The sequence below is a fragment of the Neolamprologus multifasciatus genome, chromosome 15 (genome assembly GCF_963576455.1).
Source record: "Neolamprologus multifasciatus chromosome 15, fNeoMul1.2, whole genome shotgun sequence".
Classification (NCBI taxonomy): Eukaryota; Metazoa; Chordata; class Actinopteri; order Cichliformes; family Cichlidae; genus Neolamprologus; species Neolamprologus multifasciatus.
Window position 1 is genome coordinate 3,089,947 of NC_140453.1, and position 19,063 is coordinate 3,109,009.

At 40.7% G+C, this 19,063-nt stretch overlaps 1 protein-coding gene and 2 non-coding genes across 3 annotated transcripts; 1 reads left to right on the forward strand and 2 right to left on the reverse strand.

Moving 5' to 3' along the window:
• Positions 1 to 8,018: 8,018 nt before the first annotated feature.
• trnal-cag (transfer RNA leucine (anticodon CAG)) lies at positions 8,019 to 8,101 on the reverse strand. Its single transcript has one exon. It is a non-coding gene; the product is annotated as a tRNA-Leu (tRNA).
• A 770-nt stretch (positions 8,102 to 8,871) lies between these two features.
• On the reverse strand, positions 8,872 to 8,944 carry trnat-ugu (transfer RNA threonine (anticodon UGU)). The gene has a single exon. It is a non-coding gene; the product is annotated as a tRNA-Thr (tRNA).
• A 33-nt stretch (positions 8,945 to 8,977) lies between these two features.
• LOC146501297 (cholesterol 24-hydroxylase-like) lies at positions 8,978 to 18,774 on the forward strand. The gene is given in 16 exon segments (XM_085132155.1): positions 8,978 to 9,257; positions 9,328 to 9,405; positions 9,490 to 9,571; positions 9,963 to 10,036; positions 12,843 to 12,929; positions 13,589 to 13,676; positions 13,678 to 13,728; positions 13,814 to 13,924; positions 14,016 to 14,178; positions 14,426 to 14,491; positions 16,177 to 16,249; positions 16,333 to 16,417; positions 16,621 to 16,731; positions 16,829 to 16,917; positions 17,047 to 17,113; positions 17,198 to 18,774. Coding segments are annotated over 16 exon segments (1,527 nt in total). The 5' UTR covers positions 8,978 to 9,108; the 3' UTR covers positions 17,351 to 18,774.
• The last annotated feature ends 289 nt before the right edge of the window (positions 18,775 to 19,063 follow it).

The window sequence follows — 19,063 nt, forward strand, 5'->3', positions numbered from 1 at the left end:
TTTACTGCCCACATTCACCCAAGAAACAAAAGAATATTGGTTTAAAAGTGGGCCCATTACAGAAAGATTTGCTGTCATGTCTACATGCTTTAGAAAAACATATAAGAAACAGTCTCGTTCTCCATGGAGAGTTTGGTAGATCTACTATGGTCGTCCAGTGATTCCTAAGTTGACTACAGATGAGTGCTGTGTGGAGGGAAGCCAGACACATGTTGACCACATTGCTCCCACAGAATAACAGATAAATAACCGCAGATGTGTAGACAGAGGAGAAAGCAGGGAGAGGGAAACAGAGAGGGAAAGGGAACATAAAAGGGAGGGGAGGTTTCAAAGCTTTGTAGCTGAAAGATGGTATCTGGAATATTGAATGAAGCAGGAGTTTTTTCCGGGCAGATGCGTTTAAAACTGGGTGAATACACTTCACAGCTTATGGAGAGCATGTGGATCATGTCACAGAGGGAGTGTGCTGTGGTTGCACAGAAGTTCAAGCTGACAAAAATCATTGTTTTTCAAATTAGGGCGATTGATTTTACGCACGAAATGTGAGAAGACCGGACCGGCGTGGAGGATTCTGAATGCGCTCTTTGCCGTGCACTCTAATTTTAGGCCGTGAACGTGTGTGTGTGTGTGTTATGTGATTCATTCCTTTAGTTATAGCGCTGGTGGCCCAGGCCTGGTGCCAGCCCTCGGTGGTTACAGATCTGTTTACTTTTGCAGGCTGGCAGGAACATGAGATTTCCTCTGGGTGTGCTGCGGCTGGTCGACCTGCAAACAGCACGGTCCTTCAAGTGCCTCGCTGCTCCTGTTACGGGCAGCCTCATCCGCAGCTCTCCCGCCGATCGCTTGTGACGTGGGTAACTCCACACAAACAAACATATATTCACCGAGACAGAAAAGGGTTCAGTAAGGTCGAGTAAAGCGGTCGTTACGGACGCGCTCACAAACCTAATTAAACGCTAATTCACATATGCATGTCGGCGCACACGAACAGACCCGTACACATGCCTCAGCAGCTCTACCTATGCGACTTGGAGAATACCAAAGGATCAGTGGAACTGATGGATTATCTGCAGGCCTGAATTATCCCATTCCTTGACCAGCTTGACACAGAGGAAGGCCTTGTTCTCAGGTGGTCAACAAAACTAATCTGAAAATGGAGCCTCTATCCCAGGGAGAGTCTGAAAAAGGAGGAGCTGTGGGATACAAGTGGCACTTCACACAATTTGTACTTCCACTCTTACAGACTGAAAAACCTGCAAATATAAAACGACTTAAGCACAAATGCACTTGAAGCTAAATGCTAACACCAGCAGGCCGACTTAATGGCAATTGCATGTTGTCAACAGTGGCTGGTTGACACATTTGCCAGCTTCATTTTGCATGTTGGAACACCATATTCAAAAAAATCATAAAATCCAAAGAATTGGCATTTATAATAAATCCTTTTTAAAATGTATAAATGTTAATTTAAATGAAGGCGGAGCCTGCTAGCAGACTACAAAAATACTAGAAGTCAAGAAAACTTTCTAGATGCAAGAATAACCACAGAAAACCTCTGAGTCACCAGTTTGCAGACAGAGTGACTCACAGTGACTCGGAAAGTGACATTCTTTGTCAAGAATGTTGTTGGTGAAATGCTTACAGTATGATAAATACGCCTTTCAAAGTTGTTATATTTGCCATTTTAACCATACACGGCATTAAAGAGGGATTTAGTTACCATGGCATCACCAGTTGGTTCTTAGGTCACATTTTGATGAGGTGACACCAATGACATGTGAAGCTACAAGTTCACTGGCGTGTTAGTTCCTCATCTCTGATGCCTAGAATACCCAAATTTTACAAAATAAACGTCATGTTTTGTACAGTATGACCCAAAATGAGGGCATGAACTCCTCAGTAAAGTGGTTACAGATGTCTTTGCAGAGGGCTGTTTGCCTGTAGATACTATAGGACTGTAGGTCTTTTTGCAACCACCTCTGTTGGCCTGTAAAAAGAATGGTTTAAGTCACTTTCATGCTGGCTTCACGTGTCAGACCCAGAAGCTAAGTCTGTGTTTTATGTGAATTAATTTAATATGAAAGGCAACAGGACAAGTGGCCGCTAAAGCAAATGCAGTTTTCAGCATTGGTTTGGCTTGATAACAATATCATGGTGATTGGGGAAAAATAATTAGGTGATCCTGTAGGCATAATATAATCCTGTCACCAGTGTTGGGGAGTAACGGAATACATGTACCGCCGTTACGTATTTAAAATACAAAATATGAGTAACTATATTCCGTTACAGTTACCGTTTAAAAAGGTGGTATTTAGAATACAGTTACTTTGTTGAAATAAATGGATTACACGGCGGTACTTTCCTGTTTCATGTTGTGGCGGGTCAGGACTGTTTGGGTTTTGTTTGACAGCTACGTTCTGTTGTTCCAGGCGGCAGCGTTACGGTTGCCATGGTTACAGGGTGCCGCTCTCTCTCTGCGTGTTTCCTGGGTGAGAGAGCGCCTGTTGTTGTTGTTGTGCTAAGCTAACAGGCAGAATGCTACAGGTATAGCTCTAAAGAATGTAGCATCATAGGCAGTGTAGTCCGTGCTGCAGGGAGAATGGACTGCCATACCCGTTATGTGTCTGTGAGCGAGGGAGGGAGAAAAAGGAAAAGTACGAGCTGTCATGGAGCAAAAACGGGAGCTGGAAGCATGTAAATATAATAATAACCACTGCAGCCAAGAAGAGAGCCTGACGAGCCCAGATGTAAGTAAGCTATTAAGACTCGACTGTACACCGTGTTCGTGTTTTCCTCCAAAAACAATAAGTTCTGTTGGAGCAGCCTTTCAACGCCTCTCTCTGTCTCTGCTAGCAAAGTTGACCCAGACAACAAAGTAAAGCTAGTTTTCAGCTACGAGCCCGACATGAACCCACCGTATTAGCCAGAGGTCCCTTTACTACGGTTCGGAGCCGCGGACCTTCAGTAACAGTAATAAATCACAGCAATAGTACATTCATGTAGTTGTAAACAGCATGATAATATATTAAGTAATCCAAAGTATTCAGAATACGTTACTCTCATTGAGTAACGTAACGGAATACGTTACAGAATACATTTTGGGGCATGTATTCTGTATTCTGTAATGAAATACATTTTAAAAGTAACCTTCCCAACACTGCCTGTCACAAGTTAAATCGCAATCAATATGTAAGATTTTAAAAGGTGTCTGCACGACGGTTTTCAAAGAGATGAACCTAAATACCCCCGGTCAAATTTTCACAAGAACATATCCAGTTATTACTGATGTATTTCAGCAGAAAACAAACAACCCTCGCTGTCACATTCCAGCTTAAGAGATTAAAAAAACTGGGTTCGGCATGCATTTGCATGAACAATCTCAAGTTTGGGATACTTGACCTTCCCTCTTTAGTATTTTCATGCTTTTCATGTCTCTCGCAAACCAAGGACTGATAACATTTTCAAGTAAGAATAATATTCGGCATGATAATCCCAACACTGGACATCAATATCCTCAGAGAAGTCTGAATAGCTGACATTCTTTGGATGAACCAGACTCTACAAACTTTTGTTTGTTTACTCGTGTCCAGTGGGAGTCTTAATTTTCTCTCTGTTGATAATATAATCAAAAGAACAGCCAACACAATACCTTTGGACATGAGAGGGGCCTGCAGATCCAGTAGTGCTGAGGCGGCAGCCAGCCAGCCATAACAACATCAAACGGCCCCCAGCCTCCAGCGTTTACACAGAGCCAAGATCCTGGACCAAAATATGATTGCTTGTTCTTTTTAAGATAAGAATGCAGACAAGCTTGAAGGTTATTGCGAACAATATGCACAGGTATGAAGCGGCCGTAGCAGTAAAAGTGGCTGGATCGTATCAAACAAATAGAAAGAAAGTGGTATTTAAGGTCAGATGAGGATTATTGGATTCCTTAGATCAGAATTTGCGATCTTGTCTTGCAGGAAATGGTGGAAACAAAAAACAGACGACATTCTCGTTTAAATGTTTGATTTAAAAAAGTGTGTTTTAAAGTAGAAACCATTACAGTGTTTTCTAGCCAGTCTATGTATGTCGTACTTTGGTTCTCTAAAGAAAAAGGCCAGAAAGAATGGTGGGAATTTTGGAAGCTGTCATTGAGCACCACCTGCTGGTCATCACTTGTAAGTACACAGGCCTTATTAATTCAGCCTGAACTGTAGCAGTCCTGGATATAACGCTTTGTTTGTAGCCTAATAAATGACCTAATATTTGAAAGAATAAAGAGAATTTTTTTAAAGCTATTTATGTTTTATTTAATTATTATTTTATTATTTATAAAATAATCATATTTTTTATTATGTCTTGATGCATTCTCAATCATCCAGGAAAATAAATCTCCAAAAGTTGATTCTGTTCATCTGGACGTAGCGTTTTCTGGGAGAAACGTTTCGTCACTCATCCAAGTGACTTCTTCAGTCTCAGCTGACTGCAGGTTTCCCCAATCTTATAAACAACCGCTGCCCAAGCGAAAACCTGTAGTGATCCCATATGTGTCAGGAGTATCGGAACAGTTGAGACAAATTTTTTCGAAACACCGGGTCTCTGTGGCTTTTAAACCCCAAAACACGCTGCGCCAAAAATTGGTCCACCCCAAGGATCGGGTCCCCCGACACAAACAGAGTAACATAGTGTACGCTGTTAAGTGCCAGGAGGATTGCCAGGATTTATACATCGGGGAAACCAAACAACCTCTGGCGAAGAGGATGGCACAACACAGAAGAGCTACCTCGTCAGGCCAGGACTCTGCAGTCTATTTACACCTACAGGCCAGTGGACACTCTTTCAAGGATGAGGATGTAACATCCTGGACAGGGAGGAACGCTGGTTTGAGCGTGGAGTCAAGGAGGCCATTTACGTGAAAAGGGAAAGATCATCTCTGAATCGAGGAGGGGGGCTAAGGGTACATCTTTCGCCATCTTACAATGCTGTGATTGCAGCCATTCCCCAACTCTGTGAATGGTACTCATAGCCATTGATCAGTGGTTGTTGATCAATGGGTTTTGGTCAGTGGTTGTTGATCAATGGTCATGAGAATTTGCATAATTATGATTAAGGAACTGACCTCACAGCCCATTGTTCCTTCAGTGGGCTGGTTTCAGTCATTATGCAAATGTACTGTTTATAAGATTGGGGAAACCTGCAGTCAGCTGAGACTGAAGAAGTCACTTGGATGAGTGACGAAACGTTTCTCCCACAAAACGCTCCATCCAGATGAACAGAATCAACTTTTGGAGATTTTTTATTATTATTTTGTTATTTATTTTCATCATTTTAGGAGTTTGTTTGGTATTTATCAAATCGAGCCATGTGAATAAGAACGCTTTAGAGTTCTCTAAAATCCAAGTAAATCCTTCCATAGGAAGGAACCTCCGGGTTAGACTGTAGTAATTCTCTTTACTTTGGTCTCTTGTTCCGAATGCTGCGGCTCACCTTCTTACTGGAGCTAGAAAATTAGATTCTATCGCTCCAGCTCTTGTTGATTCACATTGGTTAAATATCGCATTGAGTTTAAGATTTTGCTACTCACTTTTAAAATTCTGAATAATATTGCGCCCAGTTATCTCTCTGATCTCCTCAATCTGTACACTCCTTCCCGAGCGTTAAGATCATCAGGTCAGTTACTTCAGGCCCAACCTAAGTTTAGGCTGAAGACCAGACGCGATCATGCCTTTGCTTCAGCTGCACCTAACCTTTGGATGTTCGATGCCTATTTTACTTAACTCTTCTGGTCTATTAGTGCCTCCTTTCTGTCTGTGCTGGTGCTAGTGCCCAATCTGTACTTTGTTAATTGATTTATGTTGATTTTCTGTATTATTGTGAAAAACTTTGGTGTGCCTTTGTGTTTTTAAATGTGCTATATAATGAAACTGTATTGTATTGTATAGGAATTACGAGGGTAAATATCAGCCATGTGGTGCCAATTAAATGCACCTGTATAAAAGTAGAGGTTTTGCTGGACTGGAGCACTCAGGTGTGTTAACAAAATGACGGAAGGAAAGAAAGAACGTCATAAGGCGCCATAGCTTAGGTTTTGAAGTTGCATCTTAACAAACAACAAGACTTGAAAAAAATATACAAATGAGGCCAATGTGGAGATGTTTTGTCATTAATGCAGGGCACCACGTCTGGTGAAAACCAAAGACAGCATATCTGCAGAAACACGGTGGTGGAGGGGTGATGATTTGGGTTTGGTTTGAGCCCTGCAACCACTGATTCAACCATGAACTCTGTATACTAAAGTATTCTAGAGTCTAATGTGAGGCCAATCTGTCTGTAAAATAACGGTTGGCTGAAACTGGGTCATACAGCAGAACACCAACCTCGAGCACAGCAGCAAATCTTCAACAGAATGGCTGAAAAAGGATCAAGGTGATGCAGTGGCCCAAAGTCCAGACCTCAATCTGACTAAAAAGCCTTGGCAGGGCTTTAAAAGAACCTGAGTGAACTGAAGCAACATACAGAAAACAATAACTTAAAGTTATGCTACAAGCTACAGAATCACAGGGAGTACTTAGTTGCACAGAGTCCAGCCTGAAAGCTTTCTTTCTGACAGGAGTCCATATAAGAAAACATTTTAATATCATGGCAAGGAGATGAAAAAGTCATATCTATGAAGCTTAAACCACTAAATGAAATTAAAAGAAAAATAATTTAAACAAATAAAATGTGTTTTGCGGCTAAATGTTTTAGCTTACAGTCGGCAGGTGATGTATATAAACTGCTGGCCTGTTCTAGAAATCACATTTCACTTGAATCTTTTTGAAATAAGTGACCTAAAAAAAGATCCACGTAAATCAGAAAACATAGTGTATTAAACCGCCTTAGATTTTCACACTGGTGAATTCACCCAGCACATTGTTACTAAAAAGCAATCAACAACTCGGCTTAGCATGTCAAAATAATCCCACAGTGTGCGTATATATCACCACCCACGTCTGGAGATAGTAATCATGGATCTCCGCTTCTAGCTTTGTGTCATCCTAATCATATGGATCACAATACTGGGTCCTATAAATAGGATGCTGCACAGGCTAATGCTGCTGGGACTGAGAGAGAAGAAATCGGTTTAGGAGAGTTAAAGTAACAGTTTATACGCTTACTTAGTCACAGCCTTTCAGCCCGCTTAAGCACCGCGCAGTGTGCTTAATGCTCAGCCAGCACATTTACACGAGCGAACATAAGTGCGCATTTGATTCACAATGCCCATTCGCATCACTCAGCCCGTCGCTTCTGTACGCGCGTCTTCATCACATCTACGTAAGATTCTGTGCTGACTCAAGCAATTACCCGGCGCTCCTGGAAATGAGTGTAATCGCATGAACCGAGGGAGTATTTCCCGCTTCGCCAGCAGAGGGGAAAAGGCAGGCGGGATCTGATGTGTGAAGCACATCTATCTCTGTAATAAGCACAAAATTGATCCTGTTTTATGTTTCGAAGGAATTCCCCCATTTACAGTTTGTTTTAAAAGTTGTGATGAGTCAAAACTGCATCTGCGTCACATCGTGCGCTGAAGTTTACAGGGCGCGGTGCCACACAAGCCTGCTCCTGCTAAACTTTCTTTTGGTGTATTAATTCAATTCATATGGCTCATGGGTCATGGGGTGACCTAACATACGTATTCTAAGGAAGCACTTTTGCGGCATAGCCCACATTCATCTTAGAAATTCTGTTAATTACATTTTTATAATTGTTGGTTATGGTCATGGCATTTACAACATAAGAATAATTAATCCTTGTTAACATTTCATGGGTTCATATTGTCCAGCCAAGTGTTTTATATCAATGTTGATTCGTATTAGTAGATTAAGAGCTCTTGCAAATTAAAAAAATCTGTTTCCAAATTCCCAGCATCCAAGGGGATAAGAGCACAACATTTCCATGCGGTTTGAGAGCAAGTTTGCCTCATCGTGGACCGTGTAGGAGCATTTCACAGGAAAACCGTCTTCAGAACCTCAATTGTTTAAGAAAATAAATGATGTCAGAAGTGGGATTCGAACCCACGCCTCCAGGGGAGACTGCGACCTGAACGCAGCGCCTTAGACCGCTCGGCCATCCTGACGTTGAACCACCAAAAAATCACATTCCTTTCTGAGTGTGACTGAGTCCATCGACCCATCTACTATTGTTTGGTATGTTTCATAGCAGTAATAACGATGCTTATGTACTGTACAGCTTCATGCAGGCGATGACTCTTGCTTGTGTTATTCAGAAATTTAGGCTCGCCAATTCAGAAGTTGAAACAATTTTCGGGAGTCGGAGATAGGGGTCGCTGTTGGATCGTATTTCTAATGCTATAACATGAAATTATATCAAGCCCAAGCCTTCTGTTTTCATTAGCGCTTTATGTAACCGAGGGATTATTTATGATTATTATTTCTCAAAGTACCTCAGTCTTTTTCAGTCAAGCATGTAGGTTTTGATCTGTGAATATTAATATGCCATTTTAATTATGATGACTCGGAAGTTAAATGTCTTAAACTGTTTATAAGACGATCATAGCGTTTACCTAGTGATAACTAGTGTGACTATTCATTTAATATTGATGTAGTATGAGAAATCTGTTTTGCTCGTCGTGGTAACACTACGTAGTTGACGAGCAACAAAAAAGCCAGCTAATAATTGAACCTGTATAATTTGAGTTAAGCGAATGACTGAAACATGCTAGATATAAATGCTATTTGCCACCAATGACACGGCCGTAAATCCGTCTCTGTCGATCAACATGGTTATTAGAGAGCGAAAAGAAAAAACAACAACAATGTAACATGCCTGAATTAATATATATATATATATATATATGTTGACGGGATTAAAAGGTTGTCCCGCGCCAGGCCCCAGCGAGGATCGAACTCGCGACCCCTGGTTTACAAGACCAGTGCTCTAACCACTGAGCTATGGAGCCTGTGCTGGTACCGGTAGTCTTAAAACAGCTATCTATTACTACTCCTGGGGAACACGGAAGTGGTGAACGAAGGGCGAAATAAGTGCGTCTTCTTTCAGGCTGGGGCTGCCTAACTGAAAGAGCAGCAATTTTTAACCCAGACATATATCAGACTTTTTTTCAGGATGGCAGTTTTCAGCGTATTTCTGACTTTAGCAACTCCAGCACTTACATTTTTCTTCTTTCTGCTTATCGTTGCATTTCTTGCATACTGCTTGTATGTTAGACACATTCATATGAAATATGACCACATACCCGGCCCACCGAGGGACAGGTAGGTGAAGCCGTCGTCGAAACCCCTATACTGGCATTACCAGAGAATGACCAGCTGTTTTTGTCCTCAGTTTTCTTCTGGGACACTCGCCGTCGTTTTTGAGGATAATGAAAAATGGCGGAGTTGTACACGACAAATTTCTGGAGTGGTGAGTGGAGCGTAAACGATGTTTTTGTGCGGTTTTAAAAAAGTTGATATTAATAATATTTAAACATCAGCATGTCCTTTACAGGGCCGAGAAGTATGGGCCTGTCTACAGGATAAATGGTCTTCATTACGTTGTAGTGTGCGTGTCCAGTCCAGAGGCAACAAAGGTGAAACAGTGTGAAAGTGCTGGGCAGAAATCCTGCAATTGTTAAATTGCCAAATAATAAAAAATAACTACATTAAGCCTAACTCTCGATAATATTTGCATAAATCCAATTTCTTGCAATGTTTCCTCTTTCAATTCCCACACCCATAAACATAAACTACACTCTTCCTACACTACTGACACTTTATTCACTTTTAGTCACTTGCAGTTATTTATTCACCTTCAGTCACTTTAATTTTAAAACTGTATATTCTGTGTATTTATTATTTCATTCCTATTGCCTGTTCTTATTGTTCTTATCTTCAACATATGCTAAACATTGTTTGTTAATTGCCCCTTGGGGATAAATAAAGTCTTCTGATTCTGATTCTACATTATGTTTGTGGATTCAGGAAATCCTGATGTCCCCAAAGTACCCCAAAGATAAATTTGTTTACAAAAAACTCTTCAGCCTATTTGGTCAAAGGTAAGACTTATCAAGCTACTTAGGTTGCTTCTCTACATTAGCATCAGACTTGTTTATTTAGATTTTGCTGTTATTTATCTCCCCTTTATCAGTGGAACAAAATGAAATTCTCACGATAAAATGATGTATTTTCATGAATAAATAACCAAACTGTTTTAAAGTCATCCAGCTCTTCAATACACTACCTCTGCTGATTTAGCTAGCGCAGATCTGGTGTGCACTATAATATACTTTAAAAAATGAGAAATGTTATATATTTTTATGTCTGTGAAGGTTCTCAGTCATCCAGGTCATCGTAGTCAAAGGAGCTTGCAAAGAAAAGCGTCTGGACTTCTTTAAGTTACTTGAAGACGTTTCACCTCTCATCCGAGAAGCTTCTTCAGTTCTAAGGTCAAATGGTGGGGAGTCCCAGATATAAACCTATTGGGAGTTTCCCACCACAGAGGGACAAAAGGACCCCCTGATGATCCTCTAATCGCCTGAGCCAAGGTGTGGAACTGGGTGTGGGTCCCAATCAGCCAGAGATTCGGGTGAGTTCATTGTGAAACCTGGCCCCACCTTATCATGTGATTTCCTGAGGTCAGATGGCCCAGGATGTGAGTGGGCGTTAAGGCGTCTGGGGAGGAACTCAAAACTGGATTATAGATGGCAGAGAGTTGGTGTCGTAAACCACCGCCTCTGTTCAAAGATGGTCGCTCACAGTGGACATAGATGCTTCTTTCACTCCTCTTTCAAACCATCTGTCCTCTCTGTCCAAAATGTGAACATTGGCATCCTCGAAAGAGTGACCTTTATCCTTAAGATGCAGATGGACAGCTGAGTCTTGTCCTGTGGAGGTGGCTCTTCTGTGTTGTGCCATGCGCTTGTGAAGTGGCTGTTTGGTCTCTCCAATGTAGAGGTCTGAGCATTCCTCGCTGCACTGTACAGCAAACACCACGTTGTTAAGTCTGTGTTTTGGCGTTTTGTCTTTCGGGTGAACCAGTTTTTGTCTGAGCGTGTTGCTGGGTCTGAAGTACACCGGGATGTCATGCTTGGAGAAAACCCTCCTGAGTTTTTCTGATACACCGGCTACATAGGGGATGACAATGTTGTTGCGTCTGTGCTTCTTATCCTCCCTCGCTGGTGCCTGATCTTCTTTTCTGAGCCTCTTTGCTGACTTTAAAAACGCCCATTTAGGATAGACGCACGTTTTGAGTGCTTCCTTTACATGTGTGTGTTCCTTCAGGCTTAGAGGGAACATGTTCTGCCCGGTGGTGTAGGGTCCTAATTACTCCAAGTTTGTGTTCCAGAGGGTGATGGGAGTCAAACAGGAGGTACTGGTCCACTTCTTGTGTCTTGATTTTGACCCAGGTGTCGTCTACATATCTGTACCAGTGGCTGGGGACTCTCCCTTTAAAAGAGCCAAGAGCCTTCCTTTCCACTTCCTCCATGTAAAGGTTTGCTACAATAGGTGACACGGGGGAGCCCATGGCACAGCCATGTTTTTGTCTGTAATAGCCTTTGTTGTATTTGAAATATGTAGTGGTGAGGCAGAGGTCTAACAGTGTGCAAATCTGATCGGGTGTGCAGTTGGTCCTGTCCTCCAAGGAGCTGTCTTCTTGTAGTCGTTTTCTGACAGTCTCCACGGCCTCCGTGGTGGGTATGCACGTGAAGAGAGAGACTACATCAAAGGACACCATGGTTTCATCTGGATCCAGGGTAAGTTTCTGGACCTTGTCAGTGAAGTCAGTGGAGTTCTTGATGTGGTGTGGGGTGTTCCCCACGAGAGGAGCAAGGATGGTAGCAAGGTGTTTTGCAATGTTATAAGTGGCTGAGTTTATGCTACTGACTATGGGTCTGAGTGGGACAGCTTCCTTGTGGATTTTAGGAAGTCCGTAAATGCAGGGAATGGCATCCCCTGGGTAAAAGCGGTGATAAGTAAGGCGGTCAATGATTTTGTCCTTTTCAAAGTCTTGAAGGCAAGCTATAACTTTCTTTTTGTAGCTGCTTATGGGGTCTCGCTTTAAGGCTTCGTAGGTATTGTTGTCACTGAGGAGAGTAGTGATCTTTGTATGGTAATCTGTAGTGTTTAGGACCACGGTGCATCTTCCCTTGTCAGCTGGTAAAACAGTGATGTTGTGGTCTTTGCTCAGGGAAGCGACGGCCTTCTTTTCCTGTATTGTGAGGTTGGACGGAAGGACTTTGGCACTGGAGAGGGTGGCTGAGACTTTCATCCTGATTTGCTCTGCTTCTGTCTGTGATAATTTATTAATCCGTATGGCAGATTCTGTGGCTGTGATGAGGTCCACTATGGGCAACTGTTGTGGAGAAATGGCAAAATTGAGTCCTTTGGCTAATACTCTCTTTTCAGGTTCAGTGAGATTCCAGTCTGAAAAGTTCTTAACCCATTTCTCCTGACTGTCTTCAGGTGTGTTTTCTTCTCTGGGTTGTGTAAGTTCAGAATGAGGAGTGTGTGTTTTTGAAAGCAAGGTGTGAAATTTCCTGCGTTGTCTTTCTTTTCCTTTAGAGTGTTGGGCCCGCTGAGCCTTGTCCACAAACTTGTAAACCTCTTCTAAGATTGGAGAGGGTAGAAGGGTTTCCAGTTCCTGCAGAGTCTGGCTGATCTTGATCTGGAGGGCATCTCGGATGAGAGGTGAAACGTCTTCAAGTAACTTAAAGAAGTCCAGACGCTTTTCTTTGCAAGCTCCTTAGACTATATATTTTTATGATTATTCCATTTGAGGACATTTTGAAAAAAAGGTTTTATTTTAACAGCAATTAGGAATTGGGTATTGTGAGAATGTTTTCTCAACTTCCTTCTTTGAAGGTTCTTAGGCAATGGCCTGGTAACAGCACGGGATCATGAGAAGTGGTACAAACAGCGCCGGATCATGGACCCTGCGTTTAGCAGCATGTGAGTTATGCATTTGTTGCTTTATAACGTATACCTTGCCTTTACCAGGCTGAAACCACTTTTACCTTCAGAACTGCCTCATTTCTTCATGGCATGCATTCAACCAGTGCTGGAAATACGTTTTGGTTGATTTTTGGTATTTTGGTCCATATGGCGTCATGCAGTCGCTGCACATTTGTTGGCTGTGCATCCATCATTCAAATCCGGATCACGGACACATCTAAAACCTGCAGGGACACTGGCCCTCGTGGACTGAGATTGGGGACCCCTGGACTACACTAATTAAATAATACAACATGTTACAGAATTTACAAATTTGACAAATAGCACAAATTTATCAAAAATCGCTCTATTCTAAATATCAAAAATATTGACAAAGAATATTACAGAGATGGAAAGAGGTGGAAGAAACCAGTTTAAGAGGATTTGTAATGAGTAGTTACTCAGTTTGTAGCAGTCTGGACGTTCTCATCCCATCTCTGGCATCAACAAGGCAATTTCACCCAGAGAACTAGTAGAAACAGTAGGGAGATAGTAGCAGATAGTAGGAAGGTTTTTCTTTTTTCTGTTGAACATTATCCTTTAATTCATTTCTGTGATAGTTTGTTGGGATGTCCTGGATGTGCTGCTTCTCTGTCTAAAGCTATCATTACTTCCAGGTATCTGAGAGGTCTAACTGGAACCTTCAATGAGAGGGCAGAGAAACTGATGGATAAACTTGCAGATGTTGCTGACAGTAAAAAAAGAAGCTAATATGCTCCATCTTGTCAACTGTGTCACCCTGGATGTTATTACTAAGGTATTATATTACAGTCAATTTTACCCTTCCAAAGGGTGAGTGTGTGTGTGCATATTTGTGTATACTTTTTTCTTGATAAATTCAGGTTGCCTTCGGGGTGGACTTGGACCTCTTGAAGAATAGTTCACCTTTCCCTAAAGCCATTGAGACATGTCTGAAAGGAATGATTTACTACCTTAGAGACAAATTTTTTCAGGTATTACTTCAGTGTTTGTTGTTATGCAGTATGTCTGCCGAGAACATTGTTATCAGAATGCCATCCTAAACCTGTCAGTCTGCCATTCCAGTTCAATCCAAAGAACAGACGATACGTTAATGAGGTGAGGGAAGCGTGCCGCCTGCTCCGTACAACTGGAGCTCAGTGGATCAGTGAGAGAAAGACCGCCATGCAAAACGGTGACGAGGTCCCCAAAGACATCCTGACACAAATCATCAAAACTGCAAGCCAAGGTTGGAGTTCCTAAATTTCACATTTGATTAGACTAGATAAGAGCAATAATATAGAATCTTGTTGAATCTGTGTGAAGAGCATAAAAACGAGTAAATAAACACACTGAAAAAAAATGATGGCAGCATAAGTTCAGTGTCTCACATATGAACTCTCCTTGGAGGTTTGTGTTGGTACCTGTTCATGATGAGAACACATCTTAACATGGTAGATGTCAAATCATTTATAGATAGTTTTTTATCATTTCAGAGGACAGCATGACTGAAGAAGATGAGGAGTTTATGCTGGATAATTTTGTGACATTCTTCATTGCCGGTGAGTCTCTGTTATTTCATCTTTGATGTTAAAAGTAGTTCCCTGTGATGGACTGGCGATCTGTTCAGGGAGGATCGTGCCTTTTTCTCAGTGACAGCTGGGATAGGTTAAGAAAACAATTAAGATAATGGACTGATGTATGAAATATTACACAATAATTTGGGACTGTGCTATCTTTGTGGAACACCAAAGGGTTTGCTGTGTTAAAAGGCGCACAATGCAGTCACCACTTTAAGCATCAACTTTTAACTTAATGCCATATGGTTTCATCTTTATAAAATGTTATCTATTGTCAGGTGTAACGATGCAGGTATTCACAACATACATTCATTTTCATGGACTATTGACCAGATGATGGATGTATTGTTATAGACTGTATATCAAAGATGGAAATAGCTTTTGTGTCTTAACCCTTTAATACCTACCATAGAACCAAGTCCGCCAGAGCTTATATTATATTTTTACATGCTGTAGTGCCATTATTGGGAGCATTTCAAGTTGCTATACATACATACAACCATTACAGCCTAAATTTTAATAATATGTCTGCATTAAGTGCATAATAATTACATAAATTACAAAAAAGTGCAATAAACTACAAAAAAATTGAAAATCGTTTTTGTTTTTTTAACATATATTTCTAGTTAGAGAAATTTAAGAGGTTTATCCCTCAAAACTGTAAATACAAAAAAGTTGCACAAAATAGTTTCCCACCACAGGAAATTTATTTTGAGTGTCTTCATAGTTTTATTTTTCAGATACACCAATTTTTATACACTGCAGGAAAAACGAAAATAAATATTATAGTGCAAATTTGCAAAAAGCAGCATATGCATCAAAATAAACTATTTCCAGCAGTGCAATATGAGTCCTAAGCATCCCAGAAACGACACAGAAAGTCATAAAGTCAAAGATAACTTTTAAAAACACCAGTATAGGCTCATGAGGCTATATGGTGAAAAAAAACTACATTTCCGCAAAAATTACATCACTTCCGGTTTCGGGCAGGTAATGGCGGACATGCAAAGGTTTGCGCTGACGTCTATTCCAACGTAGGAAGTGTTATGAACAGCTGATCGGATCGGCAAAGCGTGTTCCTGGAATATTATGTTTTTGTTGCTGCACGCGCTTTTTATGCAGTTTTGGCAAAGCTATATGTGGAAGGAAACCGTGATCTAGGACAAGGTGATGGCATAAGCTGTAAGTACAACTCCTCCGGTTTCATATGCAAAAACAATTATTCCACTAGCTTACGTGGTTGCAGAGCTACCAGGATTTAAAAATAGTTATGCAAAACAGAGCGTGCCGCTCCCACCGGTTTTAAAGGGTTAATGTGATTTTGTAAAACCTGCAGAGTTTATAGGCTCAGGCACTCATCCTGGGTCAACACTGAATCAAAAGCCAGTATGTTAGCCATACTGTCTTTGAGGAGAAGGTGGCTGAGGGCTATCTGTAGTATTAAACAACACATTCATTGGTTTGTCAGTCAAACCCCTCATCATCAAATCCTTTTCTTTTTGGAATCAAGATGGTGGAAACTCTCATCTTGCAGCTTTACAATCAGACCAGTGAATGATGTTACAATAGCTACGTACATCTTTTGTACTGCCTAATGTCGTCGTGTGTTATTGGTCCATTGTAAGGTGGTATTCTTATTCAGGATTGCCAAATTTGTGCTATTTCAGGCCAAGAAACAACAGCCAATCAGCTGGCTTTTGCAATCATGGAACTTGGGAGACATCCTGATATACTGGAGAAGTAAAAAGTCGAAATATATTGCGCGACAGTTTCCACTATAGCAAATAGACTTTGGTTTCTTATGGAGTTTTCTCATTTCTCAGAGCGAAGAAAGAAGTGGACGATGTTATTGGGATGAAACATGAAATAAGCTACGATGACCTGGGCAAGTTGGTCTACCTGTCACAGGTACATGTGGCAATTTGAAAATTGTGGTAACGTTTTTCTGTATCTTAAAGTATCCTTGGTCTTCTGCATTAATGAGATTTTTGGTTTTAAGCATTTTCACTGCTCTGTTGAGTAGAACGGTGTTATATATGTACCAGTCCATTAGCATCATTTGTTTTTTTAACACAAGATGTGCCGTATGCATTGTATACATCTTCTCCCAGGTGTTAAAAGAGACTCTAAGAATGTACCCCACAGCTCCAGGCACATCTCGTCATATTGCTGAAGACATTGTCATTGATGGGATCCACATACCTGGAGGAATAAATGCTATAGTGAGACATGTATTTTTTGATATGTTTCTAGCAAAGCAGGAAATACACTTCTATATAAACATCAAGATAAGTAAGTACAATATTTTCTAATGTTTAGTTCAACTCCTATGTGAGTGGGAGACTGGACAAATTCTTCAAGGATCCACTGAGATTTGATCCAGACAGATTTCACCCAGATGCTCCCAAGTAAGGAACACACTGTTTCACCATGCTGACATGTTTTACATAATAATGTTTGTACACCCATTATTATCTCAGATAAAATGAGTTAAATTGTTCAAAGTAACTAAAGCTGTCTCTTATCTGTTCAACAAGGCCTTATTACTGCTACTACCCTTTTTCCCTCGGTCCTCGTGCGTGCCTGGGAAAGAACTTTGCTCAGGTGAGTATGGCTAAATAATGTGAAGACCCACTCACCTATAAACACACTGACTCATCTCTGTGGGCGCTGTTGTGTTTTTTTTAGATGGAGGCTAAAGTGGTGATGGCCAAACTGCTCCAGAGGTTTGACTTCACTCTTGTCCCAGAACAGACCTTTGACATCCTGGATGCTGGCACACTCAAACCAAAGAGTGGAGTGTTGTGCACTTTGAGTCACAGGGATTACAAAAATAAATGATCTTAAAGTACATCACATTGGAACAGGTCATAGGTATCTATTAGGGGTGCAACGATACACAAAATTCACGGTCCGATACTTTGGTGTCACGGTTCGATGTTTTTTCGATACAAAAAATGTTCATGCCTTTTTAATTTATCATTTATTAAAATTATAAATATATATTCTAACCCAAAAGTACAGTTTTTAAATTTAATGTTGCTGAAACAACAAAATAAATCTATCTGATCGAGAAATCAATCATCTTTGGAAAAGAGAGTTTATTACAGAGAAATGGCTCTTTCCAAAATAAAAGCTATACTATACGCTTCTTCTGGGGTATACTCTCAGCAGCATATTAAACATATCAGGTCCCCATAAGGAGAATCATGTGCTAACGGCTGTCTAAATGACTCGGGTAAAGTTTGTAGCATGCCTGCTTGTTGTTTTTGTCTTATTCCACTTGTCTTTGCACTAGGATGGTGTCGGCGTAAATGTGCAGTCATATTCGTTGTGTTCTCACTAGTGCTGTCAGTGTTAATCTCGTTAAAATTACATTAACGCCATAACGCGGCAAATCTCCATTAACAAGTTACCGCGGATCACCCCGTGCGTGGGACTGGACGGTGTCAACACGTTAACAAGCTAACTGCGCTAACGCACTAGTTCCCACCCATGTAATTGAGCATTGCGTGGCACATCTGACATACTGTTTTACTTTTGTCCATGACGCACTTACCTTCAGGGTCATACGTCACATGAAAACCAAGATAGTTCTAAACACCAGATCTGAATGAGGGTGGGGGAGGTTCAATTTGCCATGTTGCAACGAGCTTAGCTTCTGTCTTGCTAGCTTGCACTCGACAGTGCAGCCTAGGCGGAGTAGTCGAGCGCAGATCCACTGAGCGCTCAATACAGACAGCATCATCAGAAGAAAAGTTGATAAAATAAATAAAAAAATTTGTATTGTTCGATATGCATACCAAACCGAAAGCACTGTATCGAACGGTTCAATATCGATACGAGTATCGTTCCACCCCTAGTATCTATATGGTGGGGCAGTTTTTACTCTTGTCTGAAAACTCATTTTTTAAAGAAAACCTTGTAATGAAAATAGTCTCGTGTATGATTGTAATACACACAATATATTCATATGAAATGCTTATAACTATTTTTATGTTTTTACTGGAATAATCTATTATTATTATTATGGAAACATTTTTGAGGAAGCTAGGATCAATACCATTTGCTACTGTATGTATGTACACACATATACACACACATATAAATACACACAGACACATACTGTGCTTAGAACATAGGAACTAAGTGCACTGACTCTTAGGCGCCTTTCTTGTCATTTCTTTTCTGTTAGTAACAATTTTCCTAAATATAAAAGACACTTTCAAAGTTGTCTGTTATGTGCAGACACATCACTGATTCATCACTTGAGTTAGGTGCGTATTGTATGCTTGAATGATTAATACCACTTTAAATAATTAAAGGAAAATCTGGCTTCTTGTAAGCAAAATATGGAGAGAACTGCAAAATGGATTGCAGTTGCTTTTTCATAGCCACTGCCTGTAGCACTCATTTAAACATGACTTTTGTGTAAATGAAATAAAACTGAAATACAATGTCTGTTTTGAGAAGTTGCCCCCTTTCTCTACCTCAGACAAACTTTATACAGTAATAACCTGAATTAACAAACTTTTATTAGAGAGTGAAATCTCA